Consider the following 23,813-nt stretch of genomic DNA (forward strand, 5'->3'; position numbering starts at 1 on the left):
CTGCAAGTACATTTGCCTCTATATTTTTTAGGTGTTGTCATTTTTAAGACACTGGGCTATGTTTTGAGGAAATAAGGAGAAAAAATCTGTCCCAAGTGTTAGAATACTCGGAGTAAGGTTTTGCATGCAATACAGAAAACTAAGGTAGTAATATTGCAGATACCAGCAACGACTCAAGCGTGGTCTCAAGGGGAGTGTATTTCCCCTTATTTTTGCCTACATTCCAATGACTAGACAATGAACACAGAGGAAAAACCCATTTCTCCTGAAGACAGAGGTGCTACCAATGTGGTAAGGAAGTCATCTTAAGTGTCAGCCACTTCCCCGAGCTAAAACGGAGCAGTGAGCATCTTACTAGCAAATAAAGTCGGCTCATGACTGGGACATAGTTTAGGTGTTTATTTATCCAATTAGTATCTGAGCCATAAGCATAGTCCAAGCTCTTCCAACAAAATGCAGTCCAAGCTCCAGAGCATGACATAGAGAGGCTAACCACTGGTGATCATCCAAGCCAGGACACACTGAAGGGTGAAAGTGGGCACCAATAATCATGCCAGGACAAAAGGCATAAACAAGGACTGTCCTGGGCAAGCCAGAATGGATGGACACCCTACCTAGAGGTATAGCTGCCAGATGAGGGGTCAGTATCATATTGACAAGTTATGACAATGTCCCTGTGGGAGACCAAGGGACAAGGGAGAAATACCTATCAATTTTAGAAAGTCTTTCTTTTCATTAATACTTTATGGTCTGCATTTTTACGTATGGTCATGTTAAAGTAAAACTAAGAACAGTAAACCTATGTAATATATATATCTATTTATTCCCTAATTTTTTTTTACATAATTCACTAAATTTTCTTTACTTAGCATTCAATTCTAACAAGTCTTAAAAAAAGAGGAATTACATAAGAAGATATTTTGTCAGTAAATTTCATACCTTGGAAGAGTGACCTATGATCATCAGCTTTCTGCAAATGGTGTAAATGTAAATGGTACCTGGATGGAGAAAAACATTCACATGTTTTGCAGTCAGATGGTGGAATTTTACCTTTCAATTTCTATAGTTTAAGCTGGTGTTTCCCAAAACAAGTGATCACCTGAAAATACATGATAGTGGCTGGAGACGTTTAATCATTACAAATTTTTTGTAACTTGTAGCCAAATCACTGGCAGTTTAAGTTTTGAAATATGCTAAACAAAAGAATATTTCAGTCACATAATTTATGTACCTTATGGTTTTATTAATTCACATAAAATGATATTGGTTCCCTCACAGCTGAAAAACTGAAGATTTATCTCCCAATAAGATTAGAATACATATTTAATCAGATGGCACAAGGAAACTCATAATTTAAAAATCATAATGCATAATAGGTTGCATTGTATTCATTCACTGTGTCATATAATATTTATCCCATCATTAAGGTATGTCCTTTAAGTACTCTAATGAAAATGCCATTTTCAACTCCTATTTAAGATCATTCAAGTGCGATTTTTTTTAATAAAACTGCTAATTAAATGAAGATAGAAGACTCATTTCATGGCAGCATTTGGAGGATGAGTGGGGAATGACAGTACCATTCATTTCTCCATATACAAAGGACATTACAAAATAACCTAAAAGACAGTATTCCATGCTTCAAAAAGGCATGTAACTAAAATGAAAGCAATCTAAATGTTTTCTATGAAATAGCTGATCTAAAATTCATAACCACCAAAATCCAACAATTTGAAATCCTACGTCCATGTTAAAACTTTAAAAGCTTCTAAGAAAACAGTATCTGCTCTAAAACACACACCCCTTGATTAAAATACACCTGCAGGAGTTCCCACTGTGGCACTGTGGAAATGAATCTGACTAGTAACCACGAGAATGTGGCTTCAATCCCCAGCCTCGCTCAGTGGGTGAAGGATCCGGTGTTGCCGTGTGCTGTGGTGTAGGTCGCAGACGTGGCTCAGATCCCATGTTGTTGTGGCTGTGGTGCAGGCTGGCAGCTGTAGCTCACATTGGACCCCTAGCCTGGGACCTTCCATATGCCACAGGTGCAGCCCTAAAAAAGACAAAACAAACAAACAAAAAAAAAAACACCTGTAAGCACAGTAAACATTACACAAAAAAGTGACACAAAGATATATTGGACAAAATCTTAAACACTTCTAGTACCATAAACTTCACAGAGAATGCAACAAGTTCTTAGCATTCCGAAACAGCATTCTCAGTGTGCCTGCTCCCGTGACATAGTTATTTATCTCATGTAAGATCCACAGGGATAAAAAAACCACTCCACTAGTAAGAGCTCACACTCAGCATTCTTATCACAGCTTGGTTTTGTTGACCCAACTGTTTGTTTCTCAGAAGAGAAAAAAAAAAAAATCACCAAGTAAGGATATGCATAGGAAACATATGACTCTCCACAAAACACATGATTCGGGCATAAGCCAGGAGCCCAGACAAACATTCAGCAAAGGGAATGAGGAAATTTCAGAAGGCCCCAGGAGACAGCCCTCAAGAATAACAAGGGCCCTTTGTATTTCGAAGATGTGCCCTTAACCTTTGCAGCCCTAGCGCATTCTGACTCTAACTGAACCCCTCAGGATCTTGGCAGGGCTCACAGATCCACTGCAGAAGCCCAAGAGAGAGAGTAAATGGCTCAAATGGAGCACAGACTGAATTTTTACAATCTCAGCATATCTTTGGAAGTTTGATTTTTAACCATAAGCCTAATACGAGTTTGCCTCTTTGTCATATGATTCCTTTTCATCGAGGATGGCTACCATTAAAATAATCTGACTACTGGAGGGTTAAAATGAGTTCAGTTTAGTTGAGAAGTCAGGTGTTACCCAGTACTCATTCTCCCAATTAGATGTTGTGAAAGAACGAAGATGAGTTAAAATCTCTGAAGACACCAAGGCTGTGTATGCACAGTAGTCAGTTAGAAGTAAAGAGTGTAAATGTCTAACTGGAAAGGTCAAATGTATTTTGAGAAATTGACTGCAGGTCAATTTATTTTCTCATGATTAAATTCCAAAGTTTTAAAACGACGAAGCCTTTGCACTTGCTAATCTCCCAGGTGGAATGCCCTTTCCGCAAATATCCAGATGTCTCAGTCAGGTATTTACTCAAACGTCATCTGGGGTGAGGCCTTCCCTGAGCATTCTGCATTGAATTGCAGCCTGGCCCCAGCTGGCTGCGGCCGTGCCTATGCTCTCCCTAACCCTTCTCAGCTTTCTTCTCCGCCACAGCACTCAGCACCATGACACGCCATTTATTTTTGATTTGTCATCTCTCTGAAGCATTATGTAAGCATGAGAACGGGGCTTTTGTCTATCACCTACTCCTGTGTCCCTAAGCATCTAGAACAATGCCTGGCATTTAATAAGCTTGAGATGAATTAATTAAAACAGGGACAGTAGTTAGTGAAACTAAGGATATGTGTCTCCCACAATCCAGCAATTTCACTCCTGGGCATAATTCCCAGAAAACTCTCACACAGGTCTATAAAAGGACTCAGGCAAGGATGTTCACTGCAGAATCATTTGTGCAATTAGAGAGGTAGGGCAAACCGGGTGCCCATTCCTATGTGTGTATGGGCATCTGGAATACAATTCAGCAGGCAGAGTTAATGAACTAAATTTATATATGGGAACATGGCTCGAGTCTAAAACCACAATGTTGAGCAGAAAACTATTTAGGAACCAAAATAAAATCTAGAACATGATGCCGTATGTATTTGAAAAAAAAAAAAAAAGCAAAGCACATGCCAGAAAAAGGATGTACAAGATGCAGACACTGTTCAACCTTTTTTAAAAACTAATAATAACAGTGGGAGGTTTTGTGTGTGATCTTAAGAGGATATCAGTCAGAGAGTCACGCTGCATCGTTTCCACAGTCCAAGCAAAGCCTGACCCAAGGGCCGAACCCTCGGGCCTATCACTCCTCCCTGAGCACAGATGCTCTGCTCCTGCTCGTCCCTGCCAAGAGGTGTGAGCAGTTCAGGTGAAGAGATGGCTGGGCAACTTTGAGGATGATGAGCCACAAAAGCTTAACCATCACTGGACTGAAAGATTTCTTCCAAAGTCAGCCTCATCTCTGGGAGCAAATGTAAGGTCTAATTACAATCAAAATGTCAAAAATATGACTTGGGGAGCGTGAGGGAGAAAAAGGCAATGTACTGTCAGCTGCCACAGACGAGAAAGGATCCAATATGCTTTCTTTCAAGTTATTTTGTCCTGGTTGTATGCACACGGAACACACTGTCATTATTTTTCTTTCAAGAATATGTTATCCAGAGAATTATAACTTCAAGCTGTAATTTTAAAGAGAATTTTGGTTGACTTTAAATTGTAACTCTTAAAAGGGAAATCGAATGCTACATTTTGATAAGATTCATTTCATGAGACTTATACAATGCATATATCGGTATATATTTTTATCTATACAATATATAGATGTGTATGTGTATATGTGTATATAAATTCGCTATACACACACACACACACACACACATGCACATTCTCAGATCTCCTCACTCAAAAACAGGTAAGAGGAGAAAGCTGATATGTAGAAAGCCCTAGTATTCAGGGAAACGGCCCATAAATGGATGATGCTTAGAAAAACAATCTAACCTGCAGGGGTCTTTCCATCCCTTTCCACGTATATTTATTTACTAATTGTGGCCCCTATTTTGTACTTTTGTGAATCTGATTATCCGAACAGCCTCTAACCCTTCCTTGGGCATAAAACCCAAAGACAAGCTCTCTAAGTCCCTGCTCATGAGGACAAACTAAAATGGAATAAAAATGTTTTAAAAAGTCACGTCTGTCTTATTATGACATGAACATGTTTTAAGTCACAAGGTAATCAAGGCACTGACAAACTTGTCATTTAAATAACTTTCTGAAGGACACAATGAAACATCCAACACAATGATAAATACCATTGAAGATAATCCAGCAAAGGTGCTCCTGTGGCAAAGCCGCCTGCATGATGAGTCTCAAGGAGGACAAGATGTGCAGACAATGGATCACAGATTCTCTATTCTGCAGGTTTGTGTCACTGTCACAGACTAGCTGGTAGCTGCAAATATTTTTGCCATTTAAAGCATGAAACTGAAACACATGAGAAAAAAATAAGAATATAAATAGGGTTTATGCAACTTAGGAGAGCACTTCTTAAAATGTAAAAAACTAAAATGGAAACAATTCTGCTTAATTAATTCCACAGATTAGAATAATGCAACAGATGGAATGCTTGTGTCCTCCCCAAATTTAGATGTTGAAACCTAATGCCCAGTGTGATGATATTTGGGGTATTTGGGAGGTGAGGTCTTTGGGGAGTGATTAGGTCATGAAGGTGGGGCCCTCATGAGTGGAATCAGTGCCTTTATAAAAGAGACCCACGGAGAGCTGCCATATGAGGACACAGGGGGAAGCAGGCCCACACTAGACATGGAACCTTCTAGCACCTTGATCTGGAACTGCCCAGTCTCTAGAATTGTGAGTAAGCAAATGTTGTGTAAGCCATCTAGTTTCTGGGTTTTTGTTATAGCAGCCCTAGTGGACTAACATGTGGAAAGAAATAAGGTAAAATAGGGTTTTTCAAAGCATCCACCGAGTGAAGATCATCTTTCCACAGTCAAAAAAAAAATTTTTTTTCAGAAGCAAAAAAAAAAAAAAGTACAAAATTCCATTTCCAAGAATAGAGAATTGAATCAATTTTTTATAAATCCCCCAATGGCATCTTAACATACTAATTTAGATGCAAGTATTTCCCTCTATACAATTCCTTCAACAAATGTTTGTTGAGCACCTCTGTTTGCCACATTTTGCTAAGCAATAAGGCATGGAAGACGAGAAAGACAGGCTCTAGACAGAGGGGAATGCGTCCCAGGCACAGGCAGTGTTAGGAATGCTTAGGGTGGTTGCTGTGGCCACTAAATGCAAGTCTTTTTTAAAGTTGGATGAGAAGTTTCAAGATAAAGAAATCAGGCTGTGGGGGGCGTCCATGGTCAGAACATGGACAGCATCCACACCATTCCAAGGAATATGCACTATGGCCAAAGGACAAGGCCAAAGGACAAATCCAAAGGGTAACAGAGTGCAAAGCCTGGATGTACACCTTAGAAATTCACACTGACAAAAGTGTGGAGGTGAAACGCAAAGAGGGCAAAAATGCATGCAGAAGGCTAGGAGAGATCTGAGGCCCTGAGGTCACCCAGAGAAATAAGGGCCCTGAAATGGGGCTCTGGAGGCGAGAAGGAGGAGAAGAGGAGAGACAAGTCTTGTTGGAATCAACCGGGTTTAGTCACCAACGAGAAGTGGGAGGTTAGAGAGAAGGCTGCAATGGTTTCCTGCTTGTGTACTGGCTGGAGCCAATTATGGAAGAAAAAGATGAGTTCGGTTTGGGACATGTCAAAATGTAAGATGTAGATTTTGGTTTGAGAATCTTCAGTACTGCTAAAGCTATAGGAGCGGACAGTCTTCATAAAAATGGGCCTTACTTCACCAGGCAGGTTTCCTGCTTGGATACATGGATGCTAATTCTAGCAACCATGGAGCTGGTTTCACAGAAGATATTGTTGAAGGCATCTATATGTTGGAATAGTTCTTACCTTCAAAGTGCTCTCTCTTTTAGAAGTAGATAATGATACATAATGTTTTTTTAAATGTTATGCCCTATTCTAAGTCTTTATTTATCTCAGCAATCCTAAAACAACAACAACAACGAAACAATGAAGTAGGTCTCAGTATAACTTCTGTTTTACAGATGAGGAAACTGAGGGACAAAGAAACTACACATCTTCTCCGAGATCCTACAGTTAGGAATTGGCACAACATGTCTTTGAACCCAGGCAGGCTGGTCCTAGAGACCAAACTTTTAGAAATTCTGCCCCCCATACTGCATACAAAGGGGATCATTAAATATCATGATTACATAGGTATACAAAACTTTGCTGTTAATATCCCGACAGTAAATTCTCCAGAGTTACCTCTTCAACTATGACCAATACACATGTTTATTCCAAAATCTATTTCTCAAGATCTCTAGTTCTGCATTGTCAAGTTCCTCCTGCGCTGTATTTTTAATCCATTCATTCTCTTATGCATTCATTTTATACATATTTATTGAGAACTGTGGTGTGCCGGTGTTGTGCCAGAACCTAAACCTTAGCCTGTGAAACATCAAAGTCTTCCTGTCTTTTCACACCCAGTCCTGCTGGCATACTCATGCTTTGTTGCCTCTTGCCTCCAATCTTTTTCTGTCTCATCTACTTTGCCTACTGCTTCTGGATTAATAATTCTGCTTTTTTCTTTTTTTCTTTTTAGGCCTATGGACGTTCCCAGGCTAGGGGTTGAATCAGAGCTACAGCTGCCAATCTATGCCATAGCCACGGCAACGTAGGATCCAAGCCATGTCTGTGCCCTAAATCACAGCTCATGGCAATGCTGAGCCATGACGGGAACTCCTGGATTAAGAATTCTGGCTATACTACTTAATTTATTCATTCATTTAACACATCCACGCCAGGCACTACAGGAGGCACTAGAGATTAGATATTAGAGCAGAGTCCTGTTCTCCTGAAGCTCACATTCTGAAAGTGCAGACAGGTGGTAAAAATAAATAAATGAAAACTTATCAGGTGATCTTAAGTGACAATACATTAAAGCAGGGAGGACAAGAGGCCCAAAGGAAGTGAGGGGTGACCCACACAGAGATCTAGGATAGAAGAATTCCACACAGTGGAGCCCACCAGTGCAATGATGCTAAGCTAGGCAGGCTGCGTAGAAGGATAATGCAATGGTATGTATAAGAAAGAGCTATGGAAGCCTGACCAAGAAGGTATAGGAGGGGCCTTAAAAATTCAAACTCTTCATTCAGTACTCTTCCCAGTGGGGCACTGAGATATTACAATTTATAAGAAATACACATTTGGTCATTCGGATGGCCAAAATATATTTCTCATATATATTTGGTCTTCGTCCACAGTTCCTGGCTCACAGCTCCCAAAACGCTTGGAATTTTCTAAGTGTTGAGAGTGACAAAGACGTCTTTTGCTCTGTGAATGAGGTGACTTTCAGAAAGTGCCTAAGGGTAGAGGTTAGTTGCCAATGGAGCCAACCTTGATTAGAGGTTTAGAACTTTCAGTCCCATCCCCTGACCTCCAGGGAAGTGGAGAGGGGCTGGAAGTTGAATCTGTCACCAGTGCCCAATGAGTCCATTCATCAAGCTTATGTAATGAAGCCTCCATAAAATCCCAAAAGGATGGTGTCTGGGAAGCTTGCAGGATGATGAACTCATGAGGGTGCTGGGAGGATGGTGCATCTTTAGAAGCCATAGAAGCCTTTCCCCAGGTCTTGCTCTATGTATCTCTTTTCCTCTGGCTGTCCCTGAATTATATCCTTTCATAATAAACCTGCAATCTAGTAAGTACACTGTTTCCAGGAGTTCTGTGAACTACTGCAACAAGTTCTCCAACCCAAGAAGGGGGGTGTGGGACCCTCTGATATACAGCCAGTCTGTCAGAAGTAGAGGTAGCATGAGCTTGCAACTGGCATCTGAAGTGTGTAGGGGTCAGGTGGGGTGGGACAGGGACTGGTCTTGCAAGACTGAGCCCTTAACCGGTGGAATCCGGCACTGCCTCCGGGCACACAGTCAGGATTGAGTTGAACCGTAGGACACTCAGTTGGTGTCCCAAGAACTGCTTGTTGGTGTCAGGACTCCATTTAGGCATCAACTTACATTGCTCAGAATTCTTATTCATGCACCTATGTTACAGGCAAGTTGACCTGCTCAGTGTGCCTTCAACGCGCTTGCGATTTTCTGCTTATTAAACCACATACTGTTTTCAAGGCCTAGAATAATCATTAAGTTTGGAATAACACAGCTTTGGAGTCAGACTGATTAGGGTTCAAACATCAATTCTGCCCAGTGCCTTAAGTGGACTAGGTTTCTTACTCTCTAATAAACCTCAGTTTCTTCATCTGTAAAAGAGGCATAATAGTACCAATCTCTTAAGACTGCAAGGAGGCTGCAAGGTAAAAATTCCTGTAATGCATTTAGAAGACTACCTAGCGTATCATAACTGCTCAACAAATGACTCACTGGTAGCAATTAACATCATAATACTGGTATACGAGGAAAAAAAGCATACTTTTTTTTAATATCAAAAAAAAAATCTGTTTCCTCTCCAGAGCCACTGCTTGTTATGCTATGTGATTAGCTTTCTCTTTTCTCTCTTGTGAAATAGAGATAATAATAGTATCTAACTCACAGAATTATTGTGAGGATCCGATATGTTTTCTAAAGCACGTTGTGAACTAAAAGTATTAGACCAATATGTAATTATAATAATAATAACTGTCTACTGGATGAAGAAGGGATTCCAATGACACAATCCCCAAAGCATCTTTACAAATTTAAAAGCGCGCTTTCTCATCCAGCACAGAAAATATTTATTAAGCAACTTAGAACACACAGGTAAACGCCATGCTAAGCAAATGAAAGACATTGAGAAGCTGTCAACTAAAGGATATACTATTGCAGAGCTGATCATCAGTGGTAGCTAGTCTAGCTACTGCTTTCATCTTACTGTTTGTGCAGCGGTTTTGTCTCCAAGGCCTTTTGGAAAAAATACAGCTTTGAATTCGTTCACGTCTGCTTTATGCTCATCAAAGTTGACGGTGAACTGCTGAAGGTACCTCCCATAGCACTGTAAAAGGGCCAACTTATATTCCTGAAATAAGAAGAGGACTGGTAAGTTTCAAAATACCATTTGAAGCTTAACATTGTGAAAATTAGGGCGCAGTCATAATATTCCTAATATTAATAGTGTCCATGTTGCTTATTACTGTTATTTTATTACTACCAGCAGCAGCAGCATTGCCACACACTCTGTAACAGACTGCAATGCACGTGCACTATTTCATCTAATCCTCCTCCCAAGCCTATTGTGAGATGAGACCATCCTGACCTCAGAGAGGGGGAAGAGGCACCAGGGCACCGAGGGGGGGGGTCATACCTGGCTAAACTCAAAATCCAAAAGATTCGACTTCACTAGATCATGGTAACCCACCTACCCAGTGAGGGAGGAAAATGAGCTCTATAACCGGCCTTGCTTCTGATGCTGCCTAAGCTCCAAAAAAGAAAGAAAGTGTGGGGAAGGGTCGGGAGGGAGGGAGGAAGACAGAAAAGGAAAGAGAAAGAAAAAGGGGAAGGGAAGGAAGGAAAGAAAGAAGGAAGAAAAGAACAATGCAGGTGATGAGCTGGCTTCCTCCATCTGTCCAGTCTCTGACATCACAGCAGGACAAATCAAAAAAGTCTGAGCTCTCGTTAGTTATGATTCGTGTTAGTTCTAATTCATGCTTCTGTTCCCATTACAAAGTCAGACGCCGCTTTTCTGAAGCCCGCGGGGCACCGTCGACCTGGAGAGGTTCAGGGCGGTGGATTGTGAGCTGGGCTCTGCATATGACTCAGCTGCCACCCTTCCTGGCTTCCTCCCCTGCAACTGTGTTTCCAGGAAAAGCAACTGCCCTGGATGTGAACTGCCTATTGGGTTACCTCGCCCCTTAGGAGGCATCACAGGCAAACGCTGTTTTGTTTCTATTTCTGTGGACGTGTTACTTGCTCACTAATTAATTCTGAATCTTTTCCATTCTAACTTGATTCATATAATAAATTCAAATCTCCGTGCAAAACAAGAATAGTCCAACAAGATGTTCCTTACTGTGACTAAAATAAAAATAAAGAGATTCTAGAAACCAAAGTAACCACTCAAGTTTGTTTCCAGGATTATAAATACCTTTATCTGCCCACTTTCCCATCAGTGAAAAGTAGGTTTACTTTTTTCTTTGTTCTTTTACGTAAAAGTTTAAATATCCTATCTGAAATATTCTGAATCCTTAGTCACTATCTGTCACCACCTTCTCCATCAATTTCTAACATGCTTCTTCTTTCCACTTCCATCCACCTGGATTCTCCCAAACCCCAAACTGTGCTGTGTACCACCAACTTCTTATGTTAAGGAGAAGCATTAAAATATAGAGGGGAAAAAAAGTTCCCATCAGGACTCAGGAACCAACTAGGAACCATGAGGTTGCAGCCTCGATCCCTGGCCTTGCTCACTGGGTTAAGGATCCGGCGTTGCCCTGAGCTGTGATGTAGGTTGCAGACGCGGCTCGGATCCCGCGTTGCTGTGGCTGTGCTGTAGGCCGGCGGCTACAGCTCCAATTCGACCCCTAGCTTGGGAACCTCCATATGCCGTCGGAGCAGCCCAAGAAATGGCAAAAAAGACAAAAAAAAAAAAATATATATATATATATATTTATATTTATACACACACATATAGAGGAGGCACTCAATTCTCGTCAAAACTGTTACTTCACATGAATCTAGCTTACAAGTTGGACCTCATCTGAATTTTTTTCCTGGAATTTTCCAAACTCTGTATTTTCAAGTTTCTAAGAACCATGGTCCAATTACACGGAACTAAGGTAATTCTCCAATTTTTGCAGCAGAAAATAGATGGTACTGCTTCATTAACAAAGTTCCTCCACCTCTTAGCCTCTATGTGGTAAATTTCCCTCCCAGACCCAAAGTATTCAGGTCCATAAAACAGAAATGCAGGAGAAAAAGGAAGCTGGGAAACTAGATTGGGAAAAGACTTGAAACCATGCCCTACAGACTTAACGGAACCTGTTAACAAAGAGATCTGCATGAGTTTGATTTACAGAACAACAGATAAGAGAAGTCTTGTTAAAAAATAACCTTCGGCTTGTAAACTACCTTCACTACTTAAGCTCACTTGGGTTTTTGGTTTTTTGTTTTTCCTCTCTTTACTTGCATACCTTCCCAGCTTCACGCAGCCTCGCTGTTCTGCAGGAACTCGCAGTCGGCTCTGGCCCAGGGCGAAACAGCTGGGGCTGGTCGAGACCACCCCCCCTAAAACTGGGCCGCGCAGGTGTCCGGGCGGGGCCGCCTGACGTCAGAGGCTGGGAAGCTCCGCCTTCCCATCAGGCTAAGTGCCTCCACTCTCAACACAGAGGAAGGCCGAACCGAGATGCACCTGCGCGGGACGCCGACAACCTCACCTTTTCCCTGCCTTAAATCACTGGCGCCCAGGCCTGGACCCATTCTGCCTGTCTCATAAACATCTCAGCCCTCTCAGTTCCGGGAGGCGGATCCGAGATTGGTTCCTCCCTCGACTGCCGTCTGAAGAAACTCTTTCTCTGCAGCAAATCTGGGCCGCTTGCTTGCTTGGGTTTGGCTTTGCTTGTGCGTCAGGAAAACAGGCCTGGCGGGGTAACAGACTGAATACTGCCCACGTCTGGCCTAAAATCACTCTGTTCAACATGGCTCTTAGTCCAAGGATCCTCCATGTGCCAAACACTCATTTAACTTGGAATAATTTGGGCCTGTGCCAGAGCTTTCTGGAAAAACTAACATTTTCATTAACTGAAAACCCAGCCATGGTGCAGTCTTATCAAACCAAGTCCGTGAGCCCACAGCGATCCGAGAGCTGGCTGTGGAGATGCAACTGCAAATAGGGCACGGACCCAGTGCGAATACAACCCTGAGCAAGAAACAGAGCATGTAGGGAATGCCTGCTGTAATCACACAGAGGAAAGTGTTAAGAAGGAGCTGAAAGTCATTAAGACGAGGCACTGAGCACCAACCCACCCAGGGGCAAGGCCAGGAGCTATGAGAGCCGTCTGCTGGGCAGGGCCAGCCATGTGAAAAACAACAGGAAGTGGTGTCTGGGCTCCTTTGTATAAGGTAGGAACACGATGACTCAGCATTTCCTGTTGGGCGCCCACCACACCCTCTGTTCACTGGGGGCCCCTGTTCCCGCCCATCCGCAGCCAACTGCCTTTCTGTTTGGGAATATATCACCCTTGGAGAATCCCAACTACAAAATTTTAAAACTAACACTTTGTGGATTACTGTGCCTCAGCAAAATTTGTATACCCTTCTATTTTTCTAAGGGGAAAAAAAATCAAATCGTGTCAAATAGGAATGGTATCAAACCAAAACTAATAATACTAATAATTAGTCAAATGAGTTTCATGTGGGCTCCTGTTACTCTGGAGGCACTTACTTTCATTTCACAAAGGCTATCTCCAACTTTCAGAAGCTTCTCGTTGTAATAGGCAGCTGGCAGCCGGGGGGCGTATTTGGTCCAGATATTAAACAGAGAGGTGGCACTGTAAAAAATCATGACATCAAATGATATCGTCAAAGGCAGCAGGAAACCTACACTGACCAGCAAACAATTCTTAAAAACTTCTCTGTGCTAAGTCTTTTCAATGTGCCTTATGTTTAATGTCTAATTATTCATAAATGTAATTATGGTCAAGAGTATTGCTTCCTTTGTACCAAGCACTGATAGAAGCTCTTTCTATGCATTTCTAATGATTTTACTTTTCTAATTTTATTATTTTTTGTTGAGGTATAGTGGATTTATAATATATGTTTCAGATATACAACAGTGACTCAATTTTTAAAGGTTATATTCCATTTATAGTTATTATTAAATATTGACTACATTCCCTCTGCCACACAATATATCCTTGTAGCTTATTTATTTTATATATAGTAGTTTGTACCTCTTAATCACCTTTTCCTGTCTTGCTCCTCTCCACTTCCCTCTCCTCACTGATAATCACTAATTTGTTCTCTATCTCTGAGCCTGTTTCTTTTTTGTTGTATTTGCTAGTTTGCTGTATTTTTTAGATTCTGTTTTTAAGTGAGACCATATGGTATTTATCTTTTTCTCTCTCACTTCTTTCACTTAGCATAATACTCTCTAGGCCCATCCATGTTGTTGCAAATGGCAAAATTTTTATTCTTTTTTATAGCTGCGTAATATTCCATTGTGTGTGTACCATACATTCTTTTATTTTTACATTATTTAAAATTAAATTATAGTTGATGTACGATGTTGCACCAATTTCTGCTGTCTTGGCGCAAAGTGACCCAGTCTTACATATATATATATATATACATTCCTTTTCTTATCTTCCATCACATGTATTCTTTTTATTTTATTTTTAATGGCTGCACCTGTGGCATATGGCATTCCCAGCCAGGGACAGAGCCACAACTGTGACCTATGCTGCAGCTGCAGCAACGCCCACTGCGCCAGGCTAGGGATGGAACCCTCCCCTCAGCAGCAGCCTGAGCTTCTGCAGTTGGATTCTTAACCCACTGTGCCACAGCAGGAATTCCATTACATATATTCTTAATCTATTCATCTGTTGATACTTAGGTTGCTTCTGTATCTTAGCTATTGTAAATAGCGCTGCTGTGAACATTGGGTCTATACTCTTTGTATGCATTTTTTAAAACAGATTTTATTTTTTAGAGTAGTTCTAGGTTCACAGAAAAATTGAGTGAAAAGTATAGAGTCCCCATAAACCCCTTTCCCCAGCACATGCACAGCCTCCCCTATTATCAATATCCCCCATCAGAGGGGTACATTTATTACAGCTGGTGGGCTCACACTGACATAATTATCACGCAGTGTCCATAGTTTACATTAGGGTTTATTCTTGTCCATTCTATGGGTTTAGACAAATGTATAATGACACATATCCACCATTGTATCACATAGTTTCACTGCCCTAAAACTTCTCTGTGCTCTGCCTATTCTTCACTCCCTCTCCACTCACCTCAGGCAACCCCTGAACTTTGTAGTCTCTCCACAGTTTTGCCTTTAGCAAAATGTCTTATACTTGCAATCATATAGTAAGTTGCATTTTCAGATTGGCTTCTTTCACTTAGTAATGTGCATTTAAGATATGCAGCCATGTTTTCCCCATGGCTTGATAGCTCATTTCCTTTTAGCGCTGAATAATATTCCATTGTCAGTATATGCTACAGTTTATTTATCAGTTTACTTACTGAGAGATCTTGTTTGCTCCCAAGTTTTAGCAATTTGAATGAAGCTGCTACAAACATCCATGTGCAGATTTTCATATGGATAGAAGTTTTCAGCTCCTTTGGGTAAACACCAAGGAGCATAATTGCTGGATTACACGATAAGGGTGTGTTAAGTTTTGTAAGAAAACATCAAACCGTTTTCAAAAGCAGCTGTACCGCTTTGCATTCCCCTCAGCAATGAACGAGAGTACCTGCTGCACATCCTTGACAGTGACTGCATTTGGCCCGTTCTAATAGGTGTGTAGTGGTACATCATTGTCGTCTTAATTGGCATCTTCCTAGTGATGTATGATATGGAACATCTTTTCATATACATTTTTAAAAATTTTTTATTTTTAGGGCTGCATCTGCAGCATATGGAAGTTCCCAGGCTAGGGGTCACAGCAGAGCTACAGCTGCCAGCCTACGCCACAGCCACAGCAATGCGGAATGTGAGCTGTGTCTTAGACCTACACCACAGCTGACAGCAACGCTGGATCCCCAACCCACTTTGCAAGGCCAGGGATCAAACCCACATCCTCATGGACACTAGTTGGATTCGCAACCGACTGAGCCACAACAGGAACTCCATCTTTTCATATATTTATTTGCCATTTGTATTTCTTCCTGGGTAAGTGTCCATTAAGGTTATTTGGCCCATTTTTAAAATCAGGTTATTTGTTTTCCTATTGCTGAGTTTTTAGAGTTCTCTGTATATTTTGGATGCATCCTTTATCAGATATGTCCTTTGCAAATATTTTCTCCACGTCCGTGACTTGGCTTTCATTCTCTTGACAGTGTCTTTCACGGGGCAGAAAACTTTAATGAAGTCCAGCTTATCAACGCTTTCTTTCATGTTTGTGCCTTTGTGCTATATCTAAAAAGTCACTGCCAAACCAAAGGTCGTCTAGATTTCTCCTGTGTTATTTTCTAGGGCTTTTAAATAGCATCGCATTTTCCCTTTAGGTTTGTGGTTCATTGTGAGTTAATTTTTGGAAAGGGCATAAGGTCTGTGCCTAGATTCAGGGTTTAAGATGTGGCTGTCCCACTGTTCTAGCACCATTTGTTAAAAAGACTGTATTTGCTCCATGGTATTGCTGTTACGCTTTTGTGAAAGATCAGTTGACTCTATCGATGCGGGTCTGTTTCTGGGCTCTCTGTTCTGTTCCTGTGATCTATTTGTCTATCCATCTGCCACACCACACTGTCTTGATTGGTGTAGCTTTATTATAAGTCTTGAGGTCAGGTAGTGTCAGTCGTCCAGCTTTGTTCTCCTTCAATATCGTCTTGGCTATTCTGGGTCTTTTGCTGGCATGAATATTTTTCACTTCATTTTCACTGAGATGGGTAATATCAACATCCTAGATACACAGTTGATGAAACTCAGGCCCAGTGCCTCCATGCTTTTAGCCATGTATAACTATGCCTTCCATTACTCTGGAAGAGAAACTCCCTAAAGGCAAGGACCTCATCCATATTCATCATTGCCCGGCCCCAAGAGTAGTGAATATCTAGTATATGTCAGTACTCAGTAAAAATTTGTTGAAAGAATGAAAAAACAATAAATGACTAGGGAAAAGAATTCCTTGTTCTTATTTCATGCTTTTCTATAGACTGTTCAGGATTCAAATATTCAGTCAGTCCTTTTGGGCTTGGGCTTCCTGTATGGTTTTTAATCAGATTTCAGAGGGTAGCAGATCATTACTTATTTTGTTCATTCATTTAGTTGATATAGACTCCTGCCTTCTCTCCTGCAAATGACAGATGCCTCTAGAAAAAGGCCCACATTTCTCCTAATAGTTATCCAATCCTATCTCAGAAATTTCTAGAGAAGGATGGTGTTATGGCCTGATTGTGTGTGCCCCTCGAAATTACTATGTTGAAGCCCTAAGCCCCGGTGTGGCTGTATTTGGAGAAGGAGACTCTTAAGGAAGTAATTAGGATTAAATGAGGTCATGAGGGTGGGGTCCACTGGGATGAATCCATTCTGAGAAGAGACACTACAGAGTTAATGCTCTCTCTCCGCTTGCTCAGAGGAAAGGCTCTAAAAGAACCAAGTGGATGTCTGCAAGCCAGGAAGAGGCTCCCCCCAGAAACTGGCCCTGCCAGACCTTGATCTGGGACTTCCAGCCTCCAGCACGGTGAGAAAATAAATTTCTCTTGTTTTAGGCACCTAGCCTGTGGTATTTTGTTATGACAGCCCAAACTGACTAATTAGTAATTACTAATTAGTAATTAGTACCCCAAGCTGACTAATACAGACAGGAAGCTACACTTCAGGACTGAAGTACTTATCATTGTCCAATGTTGGAGTATTAATGGACCAACCTCAACAAAAACATGTCAATTAATTCATTCGGGTAATTAAGTAATAATGACCGAGTGACAAGAGTGGAAGGGGGTCCAGGGTATTCCTGTCATCATGGACCAACTAATATTTAAGGGTAAGAAAATACACATGCCAAGTAGTAAATAACCATGCCAAATACAGACGATAGAAGTTTAAAAATGTAAATGTTTTGGGGTTTGTTTTATGGTTTTCACTTTCATTTGCTGCTTCATAAAATGCAATAGTATTAGAATAAATAAAAGGAATCCAAGAAATTCACCAAGTCTTGGTAGAATTTTTAAATTATGTAGGTGAAAGAGCTAATTCTTCCAAACCTTACAGATGAGATAATGATGAGTAGGTTCATTACTCATAAAAGAAAAATACCAGCTTTGTTAAATCAATCAAGGTTATATAATGAGAGAGGTGTTTTTTTTTTTTAAAGTGAACCATAAGTTCAAGTTAAGACTACTCATTGGAAGTGGCTTATATAATGATTAAGTAAGGAAAATATATGCTATGTAATGTACATCATCTAAGAAAAATGTTAACATACTCTGGATTGCTATTTGATTATAGTTGCTGCTCGGTATTTTTAATTTTCTAAAATAGAAAAGCATAACTGTATAAACAGAAGATCAAATTTTTATGTGCTCTTAACAAAAGCATACCTTTAAAATGTATCACACTCTAAAGGCATTGCTGGTATGATCAAAGTCTGTATTTTAGATACTCGGAATTGTTTTTTTTGTTTTTTTGTTTTTTTGTCTTTGCTATTTCTTTGGGCCACTCCCTCGGCATATGGAGGTTCCCACGCTAGGGGTCGAATCGGAGCTGTAGCCACTGGCCTACGCCAGAGCCACAGCAATGCGGGATCCGAGCCGCGTCTGCAACCTACACCACAAGTCATGGCAACCCTGGATCGTTAACCCACTGAGCAAGGGCAGGGACCGAACCTGCAACCTCATGGTTCCTAGTTGGATTCGTTAACCACTGCGCCACGATGGGAACTCCAGGAATTGTTATGTTTACAGAAGTTCTTATAGTTATAAGAAGCATCAAATTTTTTATTTAAAAAAATCATCATCTGTCAAATATGTTATAAAAGCAACATACCTCCTACCGCCTCTACTCCTAACTGGTCTCCACATGGCCAGCCTTGCTCCATTTGGATAAAGTCACCAAAATGTTTTAAGACCAAAATCACATAAAGTTAATTCTTTGCCAAAGACTAAGCAATGTTTTCCCGTTGCATTTGGAATAAATGCGAATGCTCTACCCGGCCTCTAAAACCTTCCAAAGCCCTACCTACTCCTCTAATCTCATCTCATACCACTGCACCCACACACTCTACCCTGTGCTGAACGGGCTTCTGTCCATTCCGTAAGGGCCCGCGACTCTTTCCTGCCAAGATCTTCCCACACGCTCATTCCCTCTGTTTATCCTCTCTCCTTGCTGGTGGACTGCCAGGCATCCTTCTAATCTCAGCTTAATGTCACCTCCCTCTCCATTCATTTGAAGGCAGGTCTCCACTGTGTTCCTGTTAAGTCTGTGCTCCAGTGTCACCTACTCCAACCACCTTGCTGAAAATTGCAACCACGTCTCCCACTCCGTAACCCTTCCTCTCTTTTTCTCCCTAGCATTTATCACTTTCTAGGTCACCATAAAATGTACTTATTTAATATGTTTGTTATCTATTCCCCCCTCTAGAATAAAAGTACCAAGAGGGCAGGGATTTTTGTCTGGTTCATTGCTATGTCCTCAGCGCTTAGAGCAATACCTGGCACATGTTAAGTTCTCAGTAGCATCTTCTTTCATGGCACTTGTTTGTGTGTTGACTTAGTAACTCATCAAAAACTAATCTCCCTGGAGTTCCCGTCATGGCACAGTGGAAATGAATCGGACTAGGAACCATGAGGTTGCGGGTTCGATCCCTGGCCTCGTTCAGTGGGTTGAGGATCTGGTGTTGCCGTGAGCCGTGGTGTAGGTCGCAGACTCGGCTCAGACCTGGTGTTGCTGTGGCGTAGGCCAGCAGCTGTAGCTCCTATTGGACCCCTAGTCTGGGAACCTCCATATGCCGAGAATGTGACCCTAAACAGCAAAAAAAAGAAAGAAAAGAAAACTCATCTCCCTCTCTAAACTATAAGCGTCGGATTCCCATGTCTATTTTGTTCATCACTGTATAACCTATGACTAGTGCAGACCCTGTCATATAGTAGGCACTCAATTAAAAATTACCGTGTAAATATGGAGTTCCCATCATGGCACAGTGGTTAACGAATCCGACTAGGAACCATGAGGTTTTGGGTTCGATCCCTGGCCTCACTCAGTGGGTTAAGGATCCGGCATTGCTGTGAGCTGTGGTGTAGGTTGCAGACGCGGCTCGGATCCGGCATTGCTGTGGCTCTGGCGTAGGCTGGCGGCTACAGTTCCGATTCGACCCCAAGCCTGGGAGCCTCCCTATGCTGTGGGAGCGGCCCAAGAAATGGCAAAAAGACAAAAAATTAAAAAATTATTGTGTAAATAAATACCTAAATACACGAGAGGTTAGATGTTAAGGGCCACGTCAATCCTTCATGTTGTGATTCTCTGTTCAGAGATGGGGCAGATACTGTACCTACCGATTGACCCGGGTCTCCATCCCCATACAGAACACTAACAATTCCTGAGAACGCAAGCGTAACTCCTGAATTCTTTCAACGCCTAATATTGACTTTCCGCTATGTCCCAACCCTCAGACTAGATGCTAGAGACAGAGCAATGAAAAAGAGGCTCATCGTCCAGAGTCATCAGGGAGCTTACAGTCTAATGGGAGAGGCGGAAAATACACAAGAGAAGAAATAAAAGGATAAATTGATGAGTGAACTTGCATTAGGTATGAAAGCCCCCTCTAAGGAGGTAAGACCTGAAAGAAGAGAAGGGGTCAGCTCTTTGAATAGTTAAAGAAAGAACATTTCAGACCAAGGAGACAGTAAGTACAAAGTCCCTGGGGTGAGAGACAGAAGGATCTGTTTCCCTGAGAGAGAAGTCAGATGAGTGAGATGAGAAGCAGGCAAGACAAGAGCCACAGACCCTGGAGGACACCAGAAGGAGTCTTAGTTTTATTCCAAAAGCAATGGGAAACAATAAACAGTCTTTAGATAGGGGAGTGGGTGATTTATTTATAAAGGTCACTCTGACTGCTCCGTGAAGGATAGATTTGAGACTCACATGGCCGCAGGGAAAATTTGAGATGGCAGTGGTTTGAAGTCAAATGTTGGTGGTGGAGCTGGGACGATAAACCGCTATCTAAGGCACAGAAACTTTTTTTTTGTTGTTTATTTTTAGGGCCGCACCCATGGCATATGGAGGTTCCCAGGCTAGGGGTCGAATCAGTGCTACAGCTGCTGGCCTATGCCACAGCCACAGCAACGCAGGATCCAAGCCGCATCTGCAGTCTACCCTACAGCTCACGGCAACAGTGGATCCTTAACCCACTGAGTGACATCGAACCCTCAACCTCATGGTTCCTAGTTGATTCATTTCTGCTGCGCCACAACAGGAACTCCTTTTTTGGGGGGTAGGGGGGTAAGGCACAGAAACATTTAAAATGTTAATGTATGTAGTTTAGCTCTGTAACGTGCTTTCCCTGGTCAGTTCTTGGTTCTCATTTTAACTTGGCCCATCGGCAATAAGCTGACTGATCATTCCTTCCTTTTCAAAAGGCTTTCTCTCCCTGGCTTCCAGTACATCACACGCTTACTGGTTTCCTCCTACCTCTTCAGCCACTCCTTCTTGGTCTCTGCTAGTTTCTTCTTTTCTCCTCCACTTGTCAATGCTGGAGGATCCCAGGGTTCTGTGGTGAGATGCTTCTCTTCTCCAGCTTCACTCACTCCCTTAGCTATTCCATCCAACGTCGGGTTTAAATATCATCAATATGCCCATAACTCCCAAATGTGTTTCTCCTCTGACTTCCAGACTCAAATGTCCGACTACCTGCATAACTGCCTGCCTGGTGAATTACATCCCTATCTTCATACATCTAAAAACTAAGCTCTTCATCGCTCTCACGCCTGCCAGAAATCTGTTCTTCCCACAGTTACAATCCCACACCAGAACCTTCACATTTTCCAGTTTCTCTGTGTGACCAACTCTTTCTACAGAAATCCTCATCACTTGCTACCATACTCCTTCTCATCTTTCTCAAAGGCCACTTTTCCTGACCATGCTCCCTGCCATCCCATTTTAAATTATTATACCCTTCTGATACCCTTAACCCCCTCCCTGCTCTAATTTTCTCCCTAGCACTTATCTCCTTGTAAAATAATTTCTCTTCATGTTTGTTTAGTAGCTGTCTGTAGTCACAAAAATACATGCCCCATGAGGATATGAATTTGTATATATGTTAACTTGATGTTTTCCTAGTTTCTAGAATGGACTCTGATATTTAGAAGATGCTCAATAAATATGCAGTTAAGTGCATGAATGAATAATATAAGTTAAAACTATTTCTTCTTATTAAATAAGGATGAGAAATATGAGACTATTGCCTGTCTGGTATTCTTTGCCACTTGTCTACATTTCTGGCTGTTCAGTTTGCAGTGTATTTTGACTGGGAAAGAAAGATGGTAACAAAGATAGGAAAGAATCTTAAGAACAGGTTGTTTGCAGTGCGAGATAATAACAAGGTAATAGAACCCAGAAAAAGGCAAACATGTGAAATGAGTCACAAAGTCAAGAAAAAGTTACTGCGATCCTAGCAACAATATAAAAAGGAGTAACATATAAATGTTCACAGGATGACATACTTCATGGTATCTGGAACTAACTTTTTCAAGACTCTAAGCTACATCAAAGTTATTCCTTTTTCTCCCCATACAAAATTGTACCCAAAACGTGAAAAGTTGTAAAACATGAAAAGTGAGCCAAACATGTATTAGCATGAATTAGGCATTATAAGACACTCAGAAACAGAACAAATGGTGAGTTATGAAATAATTTCTTTGTTGATTTTTATTCTGACCCCAGCAGGAAGCCACGGTACAACATTTATTAGGAATTAAGGATTGTAATAACAATGACTCTCCACTCCTTAAACTTTGTATCTCCAGGGCCCTTTGGCCATGTTCTGCGTCCACAGCACTGACCCAGTCCCGGGACCACCACCTGCATCCTACAGGGTACCTCCTCCTCAGGCCCCCGGAGAGTGCCGTTCAGGCAGCCCCCGCCCCAGCGCCCTGCCTCTGCTTACCAACGCCGGTGGAATTCGTGCTTCTGTTCCTCCGTTGTAGCTAAAGCCTTCTTTCTCTTCATAAAGCCTAGCAACTCCTGGATCTCCTTCTCACAGGAGACCAGGAGTGGGTTTTTAGCATCCAGTGGCCCATAAAACACGGCAAGGGGCAACGAATCCTCATGGCAGGTCGAGTGAGGCACTGGGCTCAGCGAGCTCGCCTTCGACTCCAGGGGTGATTTTGAGATCGCGGTCGAGGTGGGGGGTGGCGTGGGCGGCGGTCCTGGTGGCGACACCGAGGTGGGAGACAAGTTGGATGGGGAGAACGAACAGGTGCCGTGCGCCGCCATATTGCCAAGACCCTGGCCTCACCAGGAGTGTGTGTACACGCGGTTGCCTGGCAACGGTCTCCCGGCAACCAGGCATCCCGCGTGCTTTTAGGGAAACACAGCGGCCCCTGGAGGGCAAAGGAAGAAAGAACCGGTTCCAGAAAGCAATACTGCTCCTACGGTGTTTTTGTCCTCCTGCTCATCGCTGTGTGAGATAAGAACTGAGAGAGGGTTCTGGGCGGAGAGCCAGAAACTTAGGATCACAAGCCCAAACTATACCGTTTTCCATTTCAACCACTTAATAATGATAATGATGGTCATTAATACATTGCCAGGCATTGTTCTAAGCATTTGAAACTAATCTCATTTACCTCATTTAATCATCATTATAGCTTTACAATATTATTAGTATCTCTGTTTCACAGTTTAAGAAACAAAAGTTGAGGGACGTTAAGTCATTTGACCAAAGTCAGAGTAAACCAAGTCTCAGCCTTCTGACTCCAAAGCCTTTGCTCAAAACGAACAGGCTGTATTGACCATCCCCTGAAAACGAGTTTATCAATTGAACTGAAATTAAGAAAATATCTGACAGTAGTTTAAGAATCAAGTACATGCAGCTGATCCATTGTGGTCTCTCTTTTTGTACCTTGAGGTCTGTAATTGTGAATGATGTTGATGCCTGGTAGTTAAGATTGCTCTATGGTTATTCACTTGTATTTCAGCCTTATCCTAATTAGCACTGTGTTTCTAAATTTATGAGCATTTTTCTCAGCCTTAATCATTGGCCATTAATGTGTACTCATGCTTGAAGTGGTGATTCTCAAAAGACTTTTGCATTTTAAACAGGGATTTTAGGAAACTTTGTTTCTGATAAGGAAACTGTGGCCTCAAAGGAAATATTAGGGGGCGAGGGAAGTTCTCTCCCTACATGATGGGTAATAGTTAAGTTTATTTATATCTTTAAAGTATGAGTCTCCAACTAGTACAGGACTTGCTTTTTTATAAATTATGCAGAGCCAAAAATTGT

At 41.7% G+C, this 23,813-nt stretch overlaps 1 protein-coding gene across 1 annotated transcript in view; it reads right to left on the minus strand.

Annotated features, from left to right (window-relative positions):
* The window catches only part of CFAP54 (cilia and flagella associated protein 54), a 310,179-nt gene extending 287,345 nt beyond the window's left edge, over positions 1-22,834 (minus strand). The window contains 5 exon segments of the mRNA XM_021092730.1: positions 940-998; positions 4,940-5,111; positions 9,593-9,736; positions 13,097-13,202; positions 22,479-22,834. Coding sequence (XP_020948389.1) covers positions 940-998; positions 4,940-5,111; positions 9,593-9,736; positions 13,097-13,202; positions 22,479-22,807 — 810 coding nt within the window. The 5' untranslated portion in view covers positions 22,808-22,834.

This window comes from Sus scrofa, chromosome 5 (assembly GCF_000003025.6).
Source record: "Sus scrofa isolate TJ Tabasco breed Duroc chromosome 5, Sscrofa11.1, whole genome shotgun sequence".
NCBI classification, from domain to species: Eukaryota; Metazoa; Chordata; class Mammalia; order Artiodactyla; family Suidae; genus Sus; species Sus scrofa.